The 24,593-nt window shown below is 39.1% G+C and overlaps 1 protein-coding gene and 1 pseudogene across 19 annotated transcripts in view; one reads left to right on the forward strand and one right to left on the reverse strand.

Moving 5' to 3' along the window:
* The window catches only part of GREB1L (GREB1 like retinoic acid receptor coactivator), a 263,389-nt gene that overhangs the window by 29,064 nt on the left and 209,732 nt on the right, over positions 1-24,593 (reverse strand). For all 18 annotated transcript variants that reach the window (XR_014252078.1, XR_014252079.1, XM_082418584.1 and 15 more), the window contains 3 exons: positions 11,780-11,960; positions 9,760-9,952; positions 2,919-3,052 (listed from right to left, as the gene is read on the reverse strand). Coding sequence is in view for 16 of the 18 variants with exons in the window: in XM_082418584.1 (XP_082274710.1) it covers positions 2,919-3,052; positions 9,760-9,952; positions 11,780-11,960 (508 nt within the window). In the remaining 2 variants the exon portion in view is untranslated. The remainder of the gene's footprint in view (positions 1-2,918; positions 3,053-9,759; positions 9,953-11,779; positions 11,961-24,593) is intronic.
* LOC309640236 (tumor protein D52-like) lies at positions 19,704-23,089 on the forward strand (annotated as a pseudogene). The gene is made up of 2 exons (XR_014268570.1): positions 19,704-21,084; positions 22,178-23,089. The product of XR_014268570.1 is annotated as a tumor protein D52-like (transcript).

Here is a 24,593-nt window from a genome sequence, read left to right on the forward strand (position 1 = left end):
ATCCCTAGATCCTAACCTCTTGCTGGTGGCTTGGGGTTAGAATGCTTGTTAGCTTATTTCTCTCATACTTAAGATTACAGTTAAGGAAACTGAGACGCTAATGTAATGTCTGTGAAGTATCAGGAGTAAAAAGAGTAATTATTATTGCTAATTTGAGGTCAGCTCCTTTGTAGCAATAACAATATCTTCCCATAAAGATGGAGAAAACTTGGAGCTGGCTGGAGAAATAGCACCCCCTAGTGGTGTGGCCTCCTATCCACCTGAGCCCCTGCTCGGTGAAGGGTGCCCAGCAAACAGCAGGGGTGTCCTTGACTCACCTCAACATTCCCCTCCCTCCACCCTTCACTGGACTGCCAAATTGGCAGTTTTTACGATTACAGAGCAGGCAGAAAATAAATCTCTCATTAATGTGCTATTCCTCAGAAAGCCAGGCCTGCTGACAGAATGAATACAAATGGGCAAAGAGGACCCACTTGCAGGCATGAAGAGGTGCTTGCAGGTATCAAGAAAGTAGGCATGGGCAAAGCAAGGCCCTGGACCCGATCTTGGCCAAGCGTCTCGTGGAAGCTGCAAAACAATGGCGAGTCTGAACTTTCCTTCTGGATGCCAGCTGGTAGCACATACAGCCGCCTAGCAGCTGGGTAGGCCAGTGGGGGATTTCACCTTTGCTCCACTTTATAATTCTATTTAAAGTGAAACAGTCATCACCAGCCTTACACAGAAAAGCCCAGGGTCAAATACCAGTTAGGGTCATCAAATGACTAGTGTGGTTCTGAAGTACTTAGAGCTGGAAAGGACCACAGATTCCCTGGGTTATGACCTCTCTACCTTCTCACAGAAGGAGGCTGAGTTAAAGGTTGGGAGAAATTCAGCTCTTTCCCAAGATCATCCGACTGATCAGAGACAGAGTGTGGATTTTATTCAGGTCTCTGACAATGTCTTCTTACGTGGTAAGAATTTAGTAGATTGGGGAAAAGTAAAGAAATCCTTCAGGGCTTCCGTGGTGGCGCAGTGGTTGAGAATCTGCCTGCCAATGCAGGGGACACGGGTTCGAGCCCTGGTCTGGGAAGATCCCACATGCCGCGGGGCAACTGGGCCCGTGAGCCACAACTACTGAGCCTGCGCGTCTGGAGCCTGTGCTCCGCAACAAGAGAGGCCCCGGCAGTGAGAGGCCCGCGCACCGCGATGAAGAGTGGCCCCCGCTTGCCACAACTAGAGAAAGCCCTCGCACAGAAACGAAGACCCAACACAGCCAAAAAAAATAAAAATAAATAAATAATTTAAAAAAAAAAAAAAAAAAAAAAAAAAAGAAATCCTTCAGTTCAATCAGTCCTGGGCCAATCCCTTCAAGTGTTCAATAAATCATAGCTATTATTAGCCTGGGGTGGGGGTGACTTGGCTAGAGTAAGTGGGCACAGATGATCCAAGTTTAAGGCTTAATGTTTTTTGCTGGGCCATGTAGGAAAGCCAGAGTTAGTTCAAAGAGTAACTTTGACATACAGGCATTTAAGTTTCACACTGAAAGAGCTATGAATTTAGAAGTGAATAGCTTCCCTAGCTTGTTTTGTTTGTATTAAACTGTAACTGTAGTTTTGTAAGTATTACAGAAGTTGTATAGGAGTTGATGGGATCATCCATTAAAATACGAGTTATAAAACTTCGAGCGATGTTACTGGAAGAAAAGATAGGTTCCAAGAGGGCAGACGGAACAGGAGGGTGGGAAACACTTAAAGGGGAGACTCATGGGATGATTCTGGAAATCTAAGATCACATGTGCTGTGAAAGGATTAACATCTCACTGTCAGTTAAGTCTTCTCAAATCCAACAGCTGCAAAAATAAAAAATCCTACTCCAAGCCTGCTCCTCTTCCTGACACTGCATTATAACTTGCTGGGTAGGATGTATCCCCCTGTCCTCATCTTTATTTCTCTTTCTTTTTCTTAGCAAAGTTATAGGGCAGCTTGTTAAATAGATGGTTTGTGATCAATTAGAGCCAGTTTTAAGAACTAGAGCTACTAAAAATTAGAATGTGCCTCATCAAATAGTGCCCAACTGCCCCCATCACTGGATGATCAAACAGAATACTGTAGTGGAGGGCAGGGAGGGACCTCTAGTAGGCTAAATTCTTTTTTTTTTTTTTTTGGCCACGCCTCACGGCTTGCAGGATCTTAGTTCCCTGACCAGGGATTGAACCCAGGCCACAGCAGTGAAAGCTCCAAATCCTAACCACTGGACTGCCAGGGAATTCCCTATTACGTTAAATTCTAATGCCTCTGCCTATTTTTTGAGCCTATGATTCAAGATCAGGGAGGAAAAAAACCCAGAAAAACCCTTGCTCTTCCAGAGTTTGACCTGGAATTGGGGAAGAAAAAGGAGACAGAGAGTCATGAATCTTAACCCCAAGGTCGGGGATGGAGGAGGGCCACTTAGAACTGAACTCACTTAAATCATCTGTTTGTTCTTTAATTTTCTTCAGTCTACACTCCAAATCTCTCAGAATAAAGTTTTGTTTTTACTGAGGGTACTTGCCTGTGGTGGACAGAGGAGAAAAGACAGGAAAATGTAAAAGTGTGGGGAAGGCCAGACCTCAGAGGAATGGTCTTTAATAAGCAAATCCTTCTGTGCCCAAGTCATCTCTGGGTGCAGCAATGAAGGCTGCCTGGGAGACAATTCAGAACACAGAAAGTGGTTCTACCTCCCACTCTGAGTCACTGGTTTCCTTTGTTGGTCTTGGATGATCATAGAAAACCCATCTGAGTAAAAGGTCATCTTAGGAAAGGCTATTTTTATTCTGCCTTCACATGTCATTTGCACAGCCTGGGCTCCACCAAAATTCCCTGTGACACTGACACAAAAGACGTTTGGCTATTTCAGACATGCAAGTACAGCTAAAGAAAAGGTTGAAAGTCCTTATTTACCTCTCCAAGAGTGTGTTCACCATCTTTTCAAAAGTCTCATCACATCTCAGAAGTGGGCTCGTGATTCCCCACTGAAGAGATTTACTGTACTCGTTCATGCCGAAGTACAGCTTCTCCTCGCAGCTCATGTCCTCCTGGTTCAAAACAGAGCAAAACCCAGTGACGGCAGGATACAATGTGTCTTATTTTCTGGGGGTTGGGGGAGGAGGGACCTGTAATAGGCTATTGCCTGGAAGGTTAAAAAATTTGTGAATAAGCAATTAGGACTATGTCAAACTAAAAAGCTTCTGCACAGCAAAGGAAACAAAATGAAAAGGCAACCTACTGAATGGGAGAAAATATTTGCAAATCATTTATCTGATAAAGGGCTAATATCCAAAATCTGTAAAGAGCTCATACAACTCAGTAGCAACCCGCCCCCCCCCAATCCAATTAAAAAATGGGCAGAGGATCTGAATAGACATTTTTCAAAAGAAGACCTACAGATGGCCAACAGGTACATGAAAATGTGCTCAGTAGCACTAATTATCAGGGAAATGCAGATCAAAACCCCAAGGGGCTATCACCTCACACCTGTTAGAATAGCTATCATCAAAAAGATGAGAGATGATGTGTCAGTAGATGTGGAGAAAAGGGAACCCTTGTGCACTGTTGGTGGGAATGTAAATTGGTGCAGCCACTATGGAAAATAGTGTGGAGGTTCCTCAAGAAATTACATATTTGTATGTGTGTGTATGTATATATACATATATTTGGTGATGAATGTGTTAATTAACTAGATAGAAGGAATCCTCATCCTTTAAAAATGTATACATAAATCATCACAATGTATACTTTAAATATCTTTTACTTTTATCTGTCAGTTATACCTCAATAAAGCTGAACAAAAACTGTGTTTCCTTATATAACCTGATACCAACTCTACAATCATCTCTGAAGCACTAACTGAAATTTCCTTTCACTTCAAATGAACTTAGTATGTGATTAGTGGTATGTTGATATGCTTTCTTAAGGCAGATTATAACTACATCGATGGTTTGTTTTCTCTATCTTTTGTTCAGATGTTTTTAGAGGAAGAGAATTTCTTAGGCTTGTACAGTCAGAAGGTCAGATTTTTTTCCTTCTCGAAGCAGCTCTGTAAATTGATACATATATATGAGTTCTATAGAACTCGTTGGAGATCAAAAAACTCAAAAATGCCTCTATTACAGAAAATTTAACTTTTCTGATGTTATTTAATGATGGTGATTCTCTTGCCCTTTTATAAACAAAATTCATTTTAAAGGTGAAATATATAGTTTTCTTCCTTCTAAAACAGAATACACAGTATTTAATCTATGCCCCTTCTTGATGATTCACTCATCACTATGAAAATGAATAACTATTTTGAGATGTGACACAAAGATTTCCTCAGAGGAGCCTGACGTGTGACAGACTGCTTGTCCTTAAACTAAGTAGCTCCAGAATAATCAATAAACTTTGTGAGTTCATGTATCTGGTGTGTTTTTTTTTTAAATAGTTTTCCTTCCTCTGTTGTACACTACTTTTTCATAGTCATTTCTTCTTGCTGTCGTGTTGCCTGTGCATTTTATTCTCACTTTTATTTGTTATTTATTATGTACTGACGTTTTTCTTTAAACACTCTCCAACTCATAAAGGTTACACAGCAGCTTAAAATGTATAAGATGAAATTAGGCAATTAGAGGAAGAAAAAGCAAGGGTAAGAGCAAGGAGACTGGGTCAGGGATGAAGTTAGTACTCTCAAAAATGCATCCCAGAAGTTTCTGCCGTTTTGTTAGAAGTGGAATACAAATTTGGTTCTGAGCTTTTAAGTAACCCATCCAAAGAGATGAGCAATTGTGTCATTTATAAGGTCCATAAAATAAAAATAAAATACTATAATTGGCAGCTTTTAATTTCTTGAGGCCCCCCCCAAAACAGTTTATCCTGCTTATTGGAACAGGGTCTTATTTGAGAGTTAATATGCTTCATGGGAGGGCTAGAGTATGTTCTTATAAATATCAGAGCCTTACAGCAAAGATGAAGCGACATCTATAGTTTACTTGTTTGCTTGTTTCTTTCTGGATTCTTGGCTGTGTTCTGAATAGCTGTGTCAAATAAGTCATTTCAGGATGAAAGAAGTCAGTCACCTGAGTTTCCCTCTTTATCTTTATTGGCACAGAGTAAGGGGAAAAGCTTTATCTAACACGTATGTGGTTTTCACATTCCTTCTCATACACAATCATGTTTCTTTGGGAAGATGTAAAATCCTACTCCAAGCCTGCTCCTTTTCCTGACAGCATTATAACCTGCTGAATAGGAAACCTCCACCTATTTTCATTTTTACTTCTCTTTCTCTTAGCAAAATGAGAGGGCAGCTTGTTAAATAGATGGCTTATTATCAACTGGAGGCAGTATGGTTTTAAGAACTAGAGCTACTAAAAATAAGTGAATAGTTCTCCCATTCTGTTGTGTTTGCATTAAACTGTAAGTGCAGTCTTGTAAGTTTTGTAAGTAGAAGTTAATGGGACTATCTTTTAAAACATGAGTTATCAAACTCAGAATGATGTTCCTCTAAAGAAACACACATCCCCAAGTATCACAAATCATAAGTGATACAATTTATCGAATCCTTCTATCTTTGGGGATAATGTCCCTTCTCTTAAGAAAATTATCTCCCCTCTCAAAGTCCTGCCCTCTCAGTGACCCCCCAGCTGCAGCCCTCCCTGTTCTTTCACTACGGTCTCTGCTTTTCCTCCAGCCAAATGCTCTGCTCTGTGGACACTGTTCCCTGGAAGGTCACCAAGGATTCCTGAGGCCAAACCCTCAGTCCTTGGCCTCACTGCCCTCTCAGCCGTTCTCTTCATTACTTTCTTCCATGATTTTATCTACACCAGCTGCTTCAGTGATTAGCATTTCTGAAAACTATTCCAAATCCTCATTGTAAAGCCCTAATCACAACTCCCACTTTGCATTTGCGACGACGGTGCACTCGTCCCAGTCTTCACTCAGTCCACATCCGTCTCATCTGCCCTCCAGAGGTCCACCTTCCTCTTGACTTCTCTTTTCCCAATAAAGGCATTGCCTCAAAGATATCTCTGACTCTTCCCTCTTCCCCAATAAATAAATCTTAGAAGATTTACCATTTCTTCCATCCTTTGTATTTCCAGGACCACTATTCTGATTTAGGTTCTTGTTCATTCTAACCTGAATTATCAGAAAAGCCAGATGACACATCTCCCCCTTTCTAATCACTTTGACTTGGCCTCTATAGTTGATAAATTGCCTTAAAATGCAGCCTCTTAGTAGCTACTAAAGCTGAACTCAGAACTCAGCAATTTCACTCCCAAATGTATACCCAACAAAAATGCATACATATGTCTACTAAAATGCTTAAAGCAGCACTATTTGAAATAAGTGAATAGGATGAATAAATGAATTGTGGTGAGTCACCCAGCGTAATCTATATACAGCAAAAAGAATGAATGTTTTATGACTCATGCAAAATATAGAAGAATCTCACAAACAATGTTGAGCACAAGAAGCCAGATGTAAGAGAGTGCCTACTGCCTGACTGCATTTATATAACGTTCAAAATGGGGCAAACCAAGACAGAAGAGTGCTTCCCTCTGGAGAGAGAGTGCCTGGCTTCTGGAGTGGTGCTAGTGTTCTAGTTCTTCATCTGGGTGCTGGTCCCATGGGTGTGTTCAGTTTGTGAAAATGCATCAAGCTGTACATTAACATTGTGAATATAAAAAATAAAAGAAATATGTATATTCTGCTATTTCTTTTTTTTTCTTTTTGAATTTTATTTTAGTTACTTTTTTATACAGCCGGTTCTTATTAGTTATCCATTTTACACGTATTAGTGTATACATGTCAATCCCAATCTCCCAATTCATCACCCACCCCCTCCCGGCCCCGCAACTTTCCCCTCTTGGTGTCCATACGTTTGTTCTCTCCATCTGTGTCTCAATGTTATTTCTAATAATACTATGCCTTTGCTAAAATATCGTCCATGCCTGTGTAATAAGTGTAAGCTTTTCCAGCCTGGTCTCAAAGATTCCATATGTATATTTCCAGGTTTCTCTTTATCCCACTAAGTATTCTCTGAAAAATGCCTGATGCTTACTCCTCTGTGGTCCTGCCCGAGCTGTATGCTGCCAGGAGTGGCTGCTCTCCTGTCTGTCTGCTCTGTCCTTCCTCTCCTCCAAAGCCCATCCCAAGTGCTCTGTCCTCTATGTCGCCATTCTTGATGCTCTCAAATAGGTGGGACTTCTCCCTCCTTTCAACCCACAGAGCACTTTGGTTTTCTGCAATTGTCTTATTCTACTTTGTTTTTATTTCGTTACATTTTTTGTTTTGTTTTGACAAATCGTATATATTTAAGGCGTACAACTTGATTTTTTTCTTTTTTAAAAAAATTGAGATATAATTGACATAAAATTATATTAGTCTCAGGTGTACAGCATAATGATTTGCTGTCTGCATATGTTGTGAAATGATCACCACAATAAGTTTAGTTAACATCCACCCGTCACCACACATGGTTATAATTCTTGTTTTCTTATGGTGAGAAATTTTAAGATCTACTCTCTTAGCAACTTTCAAATATACCATAAAGTATTATTAACTATAGTCACCTTGCTGTACATTATTTCCCCAGGAATTATCTATTTTATAACTGGAAGTCTATACCTTTTGACCAGCTTCACTCATTTTGTCTACCCTCCAGCCCCCGCCTCAGAAAACCACCAATCTGTTTTCTCTATCTATGTCTTATTCTACTTTGGAATAATAGTGGCTTTTATACGTACTTTGCTTTCTCCTTAAACCATCAGCTCTCTGTGTGTTCTTGGAAAGATCTAACACAAGCCCACAAGTGCTCACTAATATTTTTTGAGTCTACTTTCTTCGCTTTTCTCTATTATTCCTTCTTTAGGACATTGGCTTCAGGATAACTAAAGGAAGCTAATCACTAGAGCTTCGCCCCTAAATGTGTAAAGTTGTTGTAAATTAGATTCAGTGTTTTTACCTTTTCTCCATGTTCCTCTCAATGTCACAGGGATGATTTTTTTAAAACCTTAATTAGAATATAATAACTCCCCACCCCTCAATTATTTTGAATATGATCCTGGGTATCATATCTCTAATCCACAAATACTTCACTAGATATCTCTAAGATTGGAATCCTTTAAAAAATATAACCACAATACCATCATTATACTTAAAAAAATTAACCACAGTCATAGGAATGACTTTTAAGGAAAATTATTTTAAGCCTGTTTCTCTATTATTTCACATCAGGAGAAAACAAAGGGCAGAAGCTATGAGCCCATCTTCCTATCACTGGAGTGATCCCTTCCAGAAAAAGACTGAACCAACTGTTCAGGATAGGATAGTTCTCCTTTTTCCCCCCTACCAATATGTTCAAGTTAACGTTTAGTTGGAGCCCTATCTGTTGGATTAAAAACAATGTTTCATTTTATCAGTTCTACTGGCTATCCCATTCCATGTCAGGACAACTACTGGGGTAGACCCTAGGCACACCATACGGTTTTGGTTCAGAGGCAAAGGAACTCTGGCAGCCTCTTATCTCAACCATAACTTGCCCACCCAATTCATGGACAGAGCTAGGGTGGAGAAGATACCAGCAAAGTGAAAGCTCAAAGCAACCCCCTTGTGACAGTCAACACACCGAGACAGTTCTCACAAGGGAGGGACTGGTGATGCCAACGTGAGTCAGGGACCTGAGCTTGCTTGACTGTAAGGGACACACCAATACTCAAAGAGAAGGGCTCCAAGTCTTCTTACCTACTTCATAACAGAGTGAAACGCACTGGGTTGAAAAATAAACAGTTATTCTTATGTAAGACATTTCTGGCCTCTTTTACTTAAACATGTTTATTTAAAAATATCTCACAGTTCAGTATTTCTAAACAAAGGTTCTATTGCTTAATGGCTGATCTTGTTTTTTTAATAAAACTCTCATTTTTTTTATTTGCTAATATATTTAGCGTACAGTTTATAGGTCACAGAAAATATCTTTTAAGTATTAGGGACTGGACCTGGATGTGTACAATGCTGAGCTATTCTCAACGCATTAAATGATACTACTGAGTAATTTAGAGTGTTTTGTTTTGTTTTGTTTTGTCTGTGGAGTCCTAACCACTGGACCACCAGGGAATTGCTGTTTAAAGTGTGTTTTTTTTTTTTTTCCTTTTTGGCCACACTGCGCAGCATGTGGGATCTTAGTTCCCTGACCAGGGATCAAACCCGTGTGCCCTGCGGTGGAAGCACGGAGACTTAACCACTGGACCGCCAGGGAAGTCCCCTGAGTAATTTAGAGTTACAGTACCAGCATCTTCTGTTTCAACTAGAAGTCTGTGAGAATTGATTAAAAGGAAAAATCCAGTTGCTGGGAAGCATGAGGATAATTAACATATAGATATACATCTAGATCAGTAAGACTGAAACAAGAGGACAATAAAATTTCCAGGTTTTAGATTGGAATGAATCATTTAAAGGCACAAAGCTAATCCAGGATATTGATGATGGTGTCTGATGACATCACATTTTAGGAGGACAAACAATACTGGATTGACAATTTTGTATCTGCATGATAGCCCAGAAAAGAACCACCGAATCAAATTTATAGAGGACACTATTCACTAGTTTTTAGTGAATAATAATTGTAATTATATGGAACTTTTAGAAGAGAAAGCATTATGTTAGTTAGTTTCTTGAACTCTTTTGCCATGACCATATTTTATTACAAGATTCTGGTCCCCGGGGGAACTGAGAACATGACTGTGTATCAGAGGGTAGAACAGAGACTCACTGTGCTGTCCAGCTGTATCCAGTGAACCTCGTTGTTGGCGCTGATTCGGGACTGTTGGGTCTGCAGAGTGTATGGGCAGGAGGTGACCTGGAGCACCAGGAGGTTGAAAGCTTCCAGAACCTCTCTGCAGTTAATGACTCTGTCAGCCAATCCATGGCCAGGTTCACCATGTGACAAAGAGCCCGAAATGACACTGTAGAAATATTGAAAGTCACATTAAAACCTCCTAATTTAACTGATTAGATGCAGAATCAGAATATCAAAATGGAGGTAATGTTTTAGCTCTTATTTTTCTAGTTCCTATTAATTGGGGGCAGGAGCAGAAGTAACCAACATTGGATTTGGAAGGGCAAAGATGACCCACCTTCTTACCCCTTTCACACAGATTCCAGGGATTTTTTTTTTCCTTTTTCAGTTTGTCGCTGATACACCTCAAAATGTAAACTCAGTTATCCAAGCCAAGGATATCCAACTCCGTAGCTGAGGTGGATCGCTTCAGTTTGAAAGCCCACCTGAATGAGGGAGCTCTCCATCAAAATATGATGCTTATAACTGTGCAATGATCTGTACCCCCAGAGAGGCCCCAAAGCTACAAGGAATCCCCTCTGTGTTAACACACTCTCCTTCCTCCCTTGAAGCTGCTAGACTGTGGGGAGGACTCCCCCGGCCTCCTCCCCACGACCAACATTTTCATATCTCTTGAGTCATTTTCCGTTCCGTTCAATGTGGAGGTACCAGGTTTCCATGCAGCCTCAAAACTCCCCACTCCCAATCCCGCTCTCTCTCCCTCTCTCCCACCCCACCCCACCCCTCTCCCTCTCTCTCTCTCTCTCTCTCTCTCTCTATATATATATATATATATATATATTCAAAAAAGTAATCTCAAGGCCCATGAGAATTAAATACAGAGAGATCCAATGTGTAACCCTCAGAGCTATTACCCCAAACTTTCAAAGATGAGGAATACAAGGTCAGTAAGCTATTTCTGCTCATAGATCATGAGCAGTAACTGAACAAGGTGTGGGCAAAATTTCTTTTCTTTATCTTTCCTTCCTCCCTCTCTCCCTTCCTTCCTTGCAAATCTAACAAGTTATACCAGATCATCTTTTTTACACCTACATATGGCTCTGGACTTCAGATTATGGAGTACCAAACACATTCTGGCTTCTGAACAAGTCTTTTTGCAATTCTGACATTTCTACCACAGATTAAAAAAATCCCAGATGCCTAACCTCAGTGTGTCCTGAGGAAAGAAAATCTATGAATGCTTGATGATGCCTGAAATTTCCCTCCCCCTACCTGGTGAGGACAAACCATGATATGTAATCCTTGACAACTATTTGCCCTTAAAAAAAAACAACAAAAAACAACTACTTGCTTTTTTCAATCCATAGGAATAAAGATACCCCCCTACTAGATAAGTACTGTGACTTGATCTGACTCCGTCACACCACACAAACTGTTATTTCATCAATAAGCCCATAAAGAGATAGGATGGTCTCTTGTTTAAACAGGTAAATTGTGGAAGGTTTTGGATCTGCTCTCAGATCATTGAAGTGGCATCTCCACTGCTGCTAGAGGGAAGAGGGAAGAGAGAAAGGCAAGGAAGAGGAGAAATAGCAGGAAAGGAAGGAAGAGAGGACAAGGAAAAGGAGAAAATGAGAAGAACCACGAGGAGGAGAGGGGGTGGGCGGGAATGCACATGGCCCTTCTGGGAGCTCACTCACCGCAACCCCCTTGTTGCCACCCTTTCGCTGAAGCAGCTGAGTCCCACAGTGCTCTTAAGACGTGATTTTAACAGGAATTTGTAAATTCGCCCACAGTATAGTTAAAATAAAATCAACATTAAAGCGGTAAGAAAAGTTGAGAAAGCAAGAAAAGGGTGGGAATAAGTTAACCATGAGAAGATGCCAACTGGTAGGGTCCATGGTCTTTCAAATCACCACCTTTTAAATTATTTAGTACATGACCATTACTGCTGTAGAAGAAATATTGTATTTGCTCACTCTGAAGCAATCACCTCGTTAGTTCCACATGGGAGTTGTCATGAACTAGCACAAACAGTGTGTACGGGTTCTGTTTCACCCTTCTCATAAAAACTTCAAACTTGGTTTGAATCTCATTGTCTAGACGAACAACATATTTCTCTGCTCTCTGATAGGCTGTCCCATTTTCCTCCAGACCCAAGTCTACAAGGACACCTGCCAAGAAGAAAAAAGAGTTTATCTTTTTTACACACATGTCTATGAGATTAAGTTCAGTGTACTGATATACTGGGTACTAACCATATATAGAGATTTACAGAGCAGATAGCTTTCCATTTCCATATTCCCCACAACAGTTTTGAGGAGGAAATATCAGGTTTCCTTTTCTTTAGAATACCGCACCCACCTCCCATACTTCATATAAATGACAACAGGGACTGACCTGATACGTTAAGTAGAAGCTTGAATGTATGAGACCTCTGTCTAATTAAATTCTATTTATATGTGAAATATAAATTTATATTTATATGTGAATTTAATTATGTCTAATTAAATTCTATTTGTCTGCTAACAGCTACTATAGGCCACTTGGAAAAAATGAAGCTTTGGACTACAGCTCTTGGCCAAATTGATATAATCGTGTAAATCTTCCTTACCCCAAACTTAGCGACAAAACACATATAAGAAAAAAGGAAAATAAAATCTGATGTCCAAAGATACATCGCTAGATCGTGAGCTTTTTTAGGTAGTATTTTACTCATTTTATATAGTGACAATGTCGCACAGTACCTAGAGTATGGGATGCCCTCAACGATTGTTGGATTATGTACCAAATTACTAGAATGAACTGAATTGCTCAAGATAATTATATTCTCAAAATGTTAGAAACTGTAAAACTTGTACTGTATCATTATCTCTGTCTATAGTAAAATTATTTCTACATACAAACATCTAAAATAGTTCTAGGCACATGAAGCTGTTGTTGGATAATTAAAACGCCAAATCCTCCTTTAAAATGAAGAGACAAAGTGACAATTATGTGAGGTGAATTATGTGAGATGAAGTGTGTGTTAACTAACCTTATTGTGGTGAACATTTCACAATACATACATGCATGAAAACATCACACTGTATACCTTAAACTTAGACAATATGTTAATTATAGCTCAATAAAGCTGGAAAAAAACACTGCCCCCAAACAAGAGTGCACAACACTCCCCTGCCCAAGACACTCAGCCCTCTGAGAGGAGAGCCTTGTGACTCAAGCCCATGACCCTCCAAGCAGAAGGAACCAGAAGACTGATTAGGGTTAGATATGTCACATTTGGGGGTTAGATATGGTCCTCCAAGGATATCTATTTAACATCCGATATCAGCCACATCCACCAGTCCCAACTGTGTGGAAAAAATTTAAATTAAAAAAGATAAACAAGTTAAGTGAAGAGACTTTTATGAATTATGTTGACTTAGTTTTGTTTGTCTAGTTTTTCTTTTCATATAAAACCAGACTAATTAACAGCTATATGCAATTAGCATCTAGATGCCGTAATACTAATAGCTCTAAATGGTATAAAAGAAAATAGGAAAAATGTTTTACCATATGAAAAATTCATTATACCAGAAAAGGTAAACAGAAAGGTAATTTTGCTTTCAAACTTTTTTCATTAGGAGCCTTTACTCAGAGATTGTTTTCAATTTCCACCCACGTGTAGTCAAATGATGTTGTGAATATTTCCAAAAGCAATTAATCAAACATTTAATTTGGCAAGTAGTCTGATTTTTTGGAACGTGGATTGCTTATAAAATTTATTCAACATTCGATAGAGATTTACTGAACATCCATTATATATCAGGTACTATGTCAGGTATTGTGTTCAGCCTGGGGATACACAGGAGGGCAGGACAAACAAAGATCTTAATCTCATGGAGCTTATGATGGAGAAGATGGATATTTTTGACACGTGTCATGATGAGAGACAAAGTCCTCTGGTGTAGAGGAGGTGAGCAGAGGCACAGAAAGAGGACCTACTTAATCTCTGGTGGTTTCTGTTTCCTTATTTGTAAAATAGGGAGAGTACAACCAGTTGAAAATTAGTCTATATTTCCTAAGTTTATCCTTAGGAAATAAGCAGTGAGAGTTAGGAGTCTCTTAATATGATAAGACCATAAATAATTCACAAAGAGGAAAAATGCATCTTATGGCTTATTGAGTTGATCACATTTCAAAACAAATGAAATGCCGACCAATTGTATGCCTTTGACAGGTCAAGTCCATACATGCCCTTAATGGAAAGACAAAGTTCCATGAATCTCAGAGGTCATTCTCTTAGACATAACATGGTATATTAGTCTATGCTGCCAGCTGGCTCTGCAGTGGTATATCTGGGTGGGGGGGAGGCACATCAGAGGTACTTGATTGTTTTATTTCTAATGGGGCATTTTTAGTATATCATCCTTACCTTTACATTTTGTTTTAGACTTGCTTTTAGTTTTAAGTTTTGTTTCTTTCCTGGTTATGAAAGTGATAGATACTCATCTTGGGAAAACTGGAAAGTATAGAGATATATTAAAAAAGAAAAAATTATCCATGATTCTTTAACTCAAAATAAGTCACTGTGAACATTTTTGTGCATTCCTTCCTACTTTTTTTAAATGGATATTCTGCTACCTAGCTCACATTTTATAACTGTATATCCTGACTTTTTTTTACCTATAACTGTAAAGTGATAAACAAAACTATCCACAACCAGTCTAATGATACAGTATTTATCCTTTCATAGAAGCTGGTGGTCTTATGCAGTGTATATTAAAATATAAACAGAATATAATTTAATATTCCATTTTAATTCCTTTCTCCCTTCACAGCTTCTCCTTAGTAAATATAAAACAAAAATGGATATTGTGTCTTCCTTCAGAGGGCCTCTTTCAAGAGGTGTTAATGGCATCATTACAAGCATTTTATTTCAACTCAATAAAAATATCTTATGCTCTTACTATATTTAGAAATAAATGGAACCACCAATTACTTAAAAAAAGAGAGAGAGAAAGAAACAAAACTATCACTATTTACTAATAATATGTCTTGGTAGAAAACATAAAATAATCCACCAATAAATCAATTAAATTAATAAGAATTTAGTTAAGTTGATGGATTCAAAATCAATTTATAAAAATTAGTTGTATTTCTTTATACCAACAGCAAACAGTTAGGAAATAGTATTTAAAAAAAACTATTTTACAATGACGTCAAAAAATATTATCTATGAATAAACCTTATAAAAGGTGTATAAGACCTTTATGGAGAAAATGATGAAACTATTAATGACATTAAAGAAGACTTAAATTAGAAGTATACCATAAACATATAGTTAAAATTTAAAATTGTTTAAAAATGTATATGGCAGAGCAAAGAACCAAGAATAGTCAAGACAGCCCTGAAGTAGAAAAGGTGGGAGAGATCTGCCTTACCAGAGACTAAGAATTATACAGCTGTATTAACAAGACAGTGGTTTTGGCATGGAGCAAACCCTGGAAACACACCCACATGCATATAAAACGGAGATTTATGATAAAGCTTGCAATGTAGATCAGTGGTAAAGGATGGGCTCTTCAACAGTCAGCACTGAAGAACCAAGAAATTATATTGGATCTTACCTGATATGCAAAAAAAAAAAAAGGAAAAAAAAATTCAGGTGGATTAAAAACTTAAATGTAAAAGACAAAACTCTAAAACTTTTAGAAGACAATAAAGGAGAATGTGGCAACTCATAGAGGATTTCTTAAACACAAAAGGCCAAATGATAGATAAACTAAACTTAAGAAGGTCTATTCATCAAAGATGTTATAAATAAAAAGACGAGCCTTCCAAATCTGTAACTAGTATTACTAAAAAGGATTAGTATTCAGAATACATAAATTACTCCTACAAATCCAAGAGAAAATGGGCAAAAAAAAAAAAAAACTTTAGCAGGCATTTCCTAGAAGAAACCCAAATGGCCAATAAACATCTGAAAAGATGTTCAGCCTCATTAATAATAAGGGAAATACAAATAAAAACCATAATAAAATGGAATAATACCACATTAATACAAATTTTAAAAAACAAGATAATTGTAAGAAAGAAGTGGATGAAAGAAAATACTTATGTATCTCATTTCTGCAAAACAAATCCAAGAAGGATAAACCACAACCTAAAGAGATTGGTTACCAGTAGGGGGGTGGTGGGAAAGGGGTGTAAAGAAGGGAGAATGGGAATGAGTAGGTATGAGGGAGAGATACTTCTCTGAATATACCGTTTTGTAAAGCTTTGGCTCTTAGAACCATAGAACAAAGTTAATCAAGAATGGAGTGGGGGGGTGGGGGTGGGGGTGGGGGTGGGGGGGACTTCCCTGGTGGCGCAGTGGTTGAGAGTCTGCCTGCCAATGCAGGGGACACGGGTTCGAGCCCTGGTCTGGGAAGATCCCACATGCCGCGGAGCAACTGGGCCCGTGAGCCACAATTGCTGAGCCTGCGCGTCTGGAGCCTGTGCTCCACAACAAGAGAGGCCGCGATAGTGAGGGGCCCGCGCACCGCGATGAAGAGTGGCCCCCACTTGCCACAACTAGAGAAAGCCCACGCGCAGCAATGAAGACCCAATGCAGCCAAAAATAAATTAAAAAAAAAAAGGAATGGAGTGGGGGGACTTCCTTGGTGGTCCAGCGGTTAAGACCCTGTACCACCAATGCAGGGAGCCCGGGGTTCGATCCCTGGTCAGGGAACTAGATCCCATATGCCTCAACAAAGATCCTGCGTGCCACAACTAAGACCCGGCGCAGCCAAATAAATAAATAAATAAATATTAAAAAAAAAAAAAAGAATGGAGTGGGGCATGGGGGGTTGGATGGGAGGAGAGGCAGGCAACATGGAATCCAAATGGTAACAAATGAAACCTAACATAACCACACTGAGGGGGGGTGAGCATGAAAAGAGCAAACCTCAGTAAAACAAATCAGTGTTTTGGCTGGAAACCATAAGGCTAAAGACCAAACGAATTGTACGGCAACACTTTAGCTGGCAATCTGTTTTCTCACAGGGGTGTGTGTTAGCAATTGTGTAACTTCTAGGAAAAAAAATCAAAGCAGTGAATATGTACATTGTAGATAACAAGAATCAGGTTTCTCCCTGTCAGAGAAAAAAGTTACAAATAGAGAAATGGGGAAGGACTAAAAGGAACCTTGCACTGTTCATATGGAATTGGAGATAGCAGTTAAGGCCATGAAAAACAAGGTAAAATTGAAGACATGTCCCAGGTTGCAGGAGACTAAGAGGACAAAAGAACTGAATGCAATGTTTGATCCTGGATTGAATCCTGGAATGAAAAATGACATTAAGGGAAAACTAGTGAGGTCTTTAGTTGGTTAATAGTTTTGTTCCAGAATTGATTTCCTGCTTTGATCACGGTACTATGGTTATATAAATTCTCATCTTTAAGAAAAGCTGGTGAAGGGTTTATGTGAACTCCCTATTTTTTAACAGCTTTATTAATATATAGTCCACATACATTTCACCCATATAAAATGTGCAATTCAATAGCTTCTAGTAAATTCACAGAGTTGTACAACAATCACTACAAGCAATTTTAGAACATTTTCATGAAACCCCAGACCCTTTAACCATCATCCCTCAATTCCCCCCTCAGTCCTCCAGCCCTAGGCAATTACCAATATATTTTCTTTCTCTATAGGTCTGCTTGCTCTGGACATTTAATGTAAACAGAATCATAACAATATCTGATCTTGTGTGACTGGCTTCTTTCACTTGGAATACCGTTTTCAAGTTTCATCCATGTTTTAGCATTCATCAATACTTCATTTCTTTTTATTGCTGAGTAATATTCCATTGTATAGTTTACCACATTTTATATATCCATTCATTATGGGCATGATAGACATTTGAACTGTTTCCACTTTTTGGTTATTATGAATAATGCTGCTGTAAACTTTTGTGTACAGGTTTTTTGTGTGGACCTATATTTTCACTTCTCTCTCATTTCATATCTAGGAGTAGAATGGCTGGATCATATGGTAACTCTTTGTTTAACCATTTGAAGAGCTGCTAGACTGTTTTCTAAAGTAGCTAAACTATTTACATTCCCACCAGCAGTGTATGAACTTCCAGTTTCTCTACATATTACTTGTTATTGTCTCTCTTTTTGCTTATAGCAATCCTCATGGGCATGAAGTAGTATTCATTGTGGTTTTGATTTTCATTTCTCCAACTGCCTAATGGTGTTGAGCATCTTTTCATGTGCTCTTTGGTCATCTGTATATCTTCTTTGGATGTGTGCCCATTCAGATCCTTTACCCATATCTTAATTAGGCTATTTGTCTTTTTATTATTGAGTTATAATAGGTCTTTAAATATTATAGATAGAAGTCTCTTATCAGACATATGATTTGCAAATAATTTCTCTCATTCTGTGGGTTTTCATTTTCTTGATGGTGTCCTTTGAAGCACAAATGTTTTTAATCTTGATGGTGTCCAGTTTATCTGTTTTTGTTGGTGGTGGTGGTGGTGGTGCTCTTGGAATCGTATCTAAGAAATCACTGCTTGATCCAAAGTCACGAAGATTTACACCTATGTTTTCTTCTAAGAATTTTATTGTTTTAGGTCTTACATTTAGGTCTTTGATCTGTTTTAAGTTACTTTTTGCTTGTGAGGTAAAGGTCCAACTTCATTCTTTCACATGTGGATATCAAGTTGCCCCAGCACCATTTGTTGAAAAGATTACTTTCCCCATTGAATGGACTTGGCACCCTAGCCAAAATTCAGTTGACCATAAATAGCAGGGTTTACCTCTGGACTCTCTCAATTCTATCCCATTGATTTACATGTCATCTTTATGCCAGTACCACAATGTCTAAATGCTGTAGCTTCGTATTAAGTTTTAAAATGGGGCAGTGAGAGTCTTCCAACTTTGTTCTTCTTTTTAAATATTGTTTTGGGTATTCTGGGTCCCTTGAATTTCCACATGAATTTTAGGATCAGCTTGTTAATTTATGCAAAGAAGTCAGCTGGGCTTTTGATAGGGAATGCATTGAATCTGAGATCAATTTGCGGAATATTGCCATCTTAAAAATATTAATGTTGGGCTTCCCTGGTGGCGCAGTGGTTGAGAATCTGCCTGCCAATGCAGGGAACACGGGTTTGAGCCCTGGTCTGGGAGGATCCCACATGCCGCGGAGCAACTGGGCCCGTGAGCCACAATTACTGAGCCTGCGCGTCTGGAGCCTGTGCTCTGCAACAAGAGAGGCCGCGATAGTGAGGGGCCTGCGCACCGCGATGAAGAGTGGCCCCCGCTTGCCACAACTAGAGAAAGCCCTCGCACAGAAACGAAGACCCAACACAGCCATAAATAAATAAATTAATTAATTTTAAAAAAAAGAGCCTCTTATTAAAAAAAAATTAATGTCTTCCAATTCATGAATGTAGACTATCTTTATATTTATTTAGGTCTTTTTAAATTTCTTTCAACAACGTTTTCTAGTTTTCAGAGTATAAGTTTTACACTTCTTTCATCAAATATATGCCTAAGTATTTTATTCCTTTTGATGCTATTATAAATGGATGTTTTTTCAGCCAGCATATTGTGATAATTTTCTTTTTTTTTTTTAACATGTTTATTGGAGAATGGAATTATTTTTAAATGTCATGTTTGGATCTCTTGTACTGTTTCTGTGACTTTTCTGAAGATATAAAATTATTTAAAAATTAAAAAAACTTAAAAATAAGCATGACCATATCAAACATTTGCAACTGAAACACATACATCGCTAGTGGGAATGTAAATATAACCAACCACCTTGGGAAAAAATTAGCATTATTTAGTAAGGTTGAAAGTGTACATAACCTATGCCCCAACAATTCTTCTCTCAGAAAAACTCTTGTACATGTGTACCAGCACATGTGTACCAGCATTCCTCACAAAACTTTAAAGGGGAAACAGCAATTTTTCAACCATCTAAGGGTCTTGAAGGGGAATAAAACCAAGAACACAGGCACCAAGTCCACAATATCTTGTGAGCACCAGTGTCAAAGCCATAGAGGTGAAAAGTCTGAATGAGCGGCCAGAACCCATCACTAGAAGGAGCTAATCAGCCTGAGTATCAGGTTAAACCAATAATAATCAGGGAAATCTAAAATGTCCAGGTATCAGTAAAAATGACCCAGGGTTCACCTCAATGCCCCACGGTACGCTTACTTATTTGGAGAGAACAACGTGGTCTGGCTTGAATGTTATTATCTCTTGATGTTTTTTAATAAAGAATTTTACTTCTAAATTTTTTATTTCTAATTTTTATTTCTTCCTCTTCCTGTCAAGAAGACATCCTAAAGAAAAATAAAACTACTCTCGGTTTTAGCTGTTCATCTTCCCTTGGGATCGAATTAATTTCTCTGAAGTTTTGGTATGCAAAAATATTCTAATGCTTAAAAGGAAATGAAAATCATGTTTATTTTTTAATTTTTGGCTGATTTTATGGGTTTGTTATAACTGCTTTTACTGATATGTCTTCAGATCCCTATTACAAAAAAGTAGAATATAAATAATCAATTGCTATTGTTGTTTTTTAAAAAAGGAAATGAAAATCCAGAAAATATTAAATCATTAGAGCATGCTGAATTTTTAAGTCTTATAACAATGGACATTCCTTCACCCTGGCTATCTCTTCTCAGCAAATAACCTGGGAGGAGGACAGGAGGAGCGCGGCGGGCGGGCAGGCCAAGCGAGGACTTGCTGCTGGTGGGCGGGAGACATGGATCGCGGCGAGCAAGGTCTACTGAGAACAGACCCAGTGCCCGAGGAAGGAGATGTTGCTGCCACTATCAGTGCCACTGAGACCCTATCAGAGGAGGAGTGAGAAGAGCTAAGAAGAGAACTTGCTAAGGTAGAAGAAGAAATCCAGACTCTGTCTCAAGTGTTAGCAGCAAAAGAGAAGCACCTAACAGAGATCAAGCGGAAACTTGGGATCAATTCACTACAGAAACTAAAACAGAACATTGTCAAAGGGTGGCAAGATGTGACAGCCACGTCTGCGTACAAGAAGACCTCTGAAACCTTATCTCAGGCTGGACACAAGGCTTCAGCTTCTTTTTCATCTGTTGGATCAGTCATCACCAAAAAGCTGGAAGATGTAAAAAACTCCCCAACTTTCAAATAATTTGAGGAAAGGGTTGAAAACTTAAAGTCTAAAGTAGGGGGAACCAAGCCTGCTGGTGGTGATTTTGGAGAATTCTTGAATTCGACTGCAAACGCTAGTTCCACCACCACGGAGCCTCTTCCAGAAGAGACACAGGAGAGCCTGTGAGATTCCACCTTTGTTCTGCTACTCACTGCCAGATGCTGCAAGCAAGATCCAAGCACATCTTGTCAACATTCATTGCCATGAATTTCCACCAGATGTGCCTTTGTGGAGCTTTACATATTCCTTTGACCAAATAGTTTGTGGGTTGAACAACGTAAAAATATCTTAACCTCTATTCCTGGGAGACACCCTTTCATGTGCATTTAAGGCCCTTTATTTAGGAAATATCATTATAAAAACACATACAGTACCTGGAGATCCTCACTAGAATGACCTAAGAAGCTGTGGGTTATCATAATTGCTTTCCTACTTTACAAAATTTGCTCTGGATCTGGGATACCAGTTTGATCTTTGTCTTCTATACAATTTTCTTTTTTCCTCGTTGAATCTCTGTATATTTGATTCCTACATAAGATTGCTCTTTAAAATTTTCTGTATCCTGGTTATTAAAAGTTTTGGCAAAATGTTCTTTACCTCCAAGGGAAGAACTACCAGCTACAAAAAATATTTTGAATAGATATTGTTTTGGTATCTTATATCTTGGGTGTTTGAAGACACCAGACTAAATATTCAATTGGTTATAGTTTTGTAAGTGACAATATGTACAGACAGTAATTCAAAATCCTAGGTGACTTGAGAGTGGAGCCCTCACATCCTTGTTTATCACCATCTGTGACAGTAACCATTTCAGTGTCATGGTTATTATGCATCATGGTTATTATGCCACTTATAGCTACTTATTTTTCACCAGATTAAAATTTTAGTTTTGGAGTAAATTGCAAGTTAACGTTCTGAATCAAGCATATCGTATTATCAATATGTTGAAATATGAACAGTCTCTGCAAATGTTCAGTTCAAAAGCCTGAAAGTTTTTTAGATCTAGGTAGCTGAAAAGTGCTAAAATCAATCACATTAGGGGAAACATTGTTGTCTTCATTTAATTCATTTAGCAGCATTTACAGTAAGTAGCACACCAAGTTATATGACTAATATAACTTGAAAAAATTTTATACTAAGGGGTTGGTGATAACTCCTGAGGATTTAATACATTAATAAAAATCAACTCATCATTTTCTACTTACTTGTTTTCAGTGTGTTAGAAATTACAAAATGATACTGTAGATATTGCCCCCTGCTTTGAAAACTGAGTGTCAGGGCTGAATGAACCAAAGCCTCTGGAAGTATCTGCATGGAGGCCAAGGTACTCTATTAATGCTAATGGCTACTTACTCATCACCACTATCTTTTCCTTATGCTGTGTATGGTTATGGCCTACAATGTTGTATTTGTTATTTATCAAGTTGTGATTGTTTTATTATTGTTTAAGCCAAATGTTAATTGCCAAGCTTGGAGTGACCTAAAGCATTTTTTAAAAGCATGACTAGATTTACTTTGGGATAAATGATTTTATCCAAATCTGAAAAGCTACAAGTGTTGATTGTTATAAAATATTGATAACATGCTGCCATTCTTGATTGCTGGAGCTTTTGTTAGCACTTCAGATGCAACTGAAACTATGCTCTATTACATGTGAAAAGCTTAATAAATTCTGTATATCAGTAAAAGAAAAATAAATATATAACCTGGGAACTGAAACAGCTGGTTAAAATTCCAGGTAATTGCTTTCGGTGCCCATTGCACTGGTGGTCCCACTGTTTTCTGGTGGCCTGGCTGGCTCCCTTCTGTCCTCCCGGTGGGAGAGAATTCTCTGATTTGGGTTTGGTGAGACTTCTCTGTGTGGGTGTATATGACTATGCTGTTTGTTTGGGTCAAGGAGGGAAGCAGCACTAGATCTGCATAAGAAGAGCATTCTGAATACACAGATACAACTTCAGAGCCCTGTGTGAACTGACAGATACACCTGATACATACCCATGTTAAGGGCTTTACTCTTGGCCAAAGTAGGTTTGCGAAACATGGTTTTATTGACTGAATTTGTTTTTGCCACAGGACTGCCACATCTTAAATATTAATTACTTCTATGTCTTCCTCTTATTTATTTATTTATTTCAGCTGTGCCACACGGCTTGTGGGATCTTAGTTCCCCAAACAGGGATTGAACCCAGGCCACGGCAGTGAAGGCACCAAGTCCTAACCACTGGACCACCAGGGAATTCCCTATGTCTTCTTCTTAAAATAGATTTTAACTTAAAACAACAGAATTTTGTTCAACAAAATTGTTGTTTGTTCAACAACATTCAACAGAATGTTACAAAACTTCAGTTCAACACATTTATTAAGTGTCTCCTGTGCCATAGACAAGACAGACCTATACCCTGAATATTTGCTTTCTAGCTGAAGAGAAAGATCATTAATCAACACACAGCCACTATGCAGTCTTGAGTGTCAGGCTGGAGCACCACAGGGTACACAGTAGCACTGGAGCATGACTTGTAGAAGGAAGGCTGGGAAAGGATGTGTCTTGGAAGCCAAAGGCACTGCAGTGCTTAAAGGAAGGAATGGAGGGCACCTGTGCTGTCAGGAGTCCAGATAAGGACAGAAAAGGTCATTGGTGACATTGGTGAGAGTCCTACAAGCGTGGCAGTGGGGAGTGGAGGCCAGTTTGCAAGGTGTTGAGTGACCGGGAGATGAGAAAATGAAGATGACAACAGACAACTGTCTCAGTAAGTTTGTCACTTAAGCCGAGGAGGACGAACTGGAGGGTTAGGTAGGATAACAGAGGCTTGTTTTGTCTCAGAGAGAGTGGGGCAGGTTAAAACTGGTGGAAGGAGCTCCAGGAGGGAAGGAAATGGAAGGTGACAATGAGAGAAGAGATCATCAGAGTGTGAGGTCCATGAGAATGAGGAGAGCACGGCCTCCAGAGCAAGGTGGGAGAATCAGGCTTACACAGAGGAGGGCAGCTCTTCACTGATCAGGAAGGAAGTGGGAATGATGGGTGTATATGCAGGTAGGTTTCCAGATTTGGAAGGAAGTTTTTATCTGAAGTTTTCCTCCTTTGGGGGTGGGGGAGGGGAGAGACAAGCGGCATGGTCCTTTGCTAAGAGAAGAATGAGGTCAGAACTGTGAGTGAAACGGAGTCTGCAAGAGCCAGTCACTGTGGAAAGCGGGAGAGAGAGCCAACTAAAGAACCAGAAAGAATTTATGAGGCATCAATCGGAAAGGTTGATTTTTTTTCCCCACACAGTGTATGTTGCAAAGAAGTCTGTAGTCTGGTGTTGGGGTTGTTAGAATTTACAATTCCAGGATCCAGCAGCATCTGGGATATGACTCGGGAGCAGGCGACTGAGGGGCAGTAGAGGTAAAGGTGTTTGCGGATGAGAGCTTAATGTAGAGAAGCTAGGATTTGGTGGGGTCATCCACTTGGATGGGAGGTGATGGCTGTGAGGCAGGTGCCAACGCTGTCTATAAACTAGGGGTGGGCACTGGGCAGCTACTACTTGGTTGGAAACTGACTTCACGGATGCTAACGTTAGGTACTTGTTCAGTTATATTTGTACAGAGGAATCTCTGGTGTTTCCCTACTCCACCTCAGGGCAGAGTGCTTTCC

This window comes from Balaenoptera physalus (genome assembly GCF_965194825.1).
Source record: "Balaenoptera physalus genome assembly, chromosome: 12".
NCBI lineage: Eukaryota > Metazoa > Chordata > Mammalia > Artiodactyla > Balaenopteridae > Balaenoptera > Balaenoptera physalus.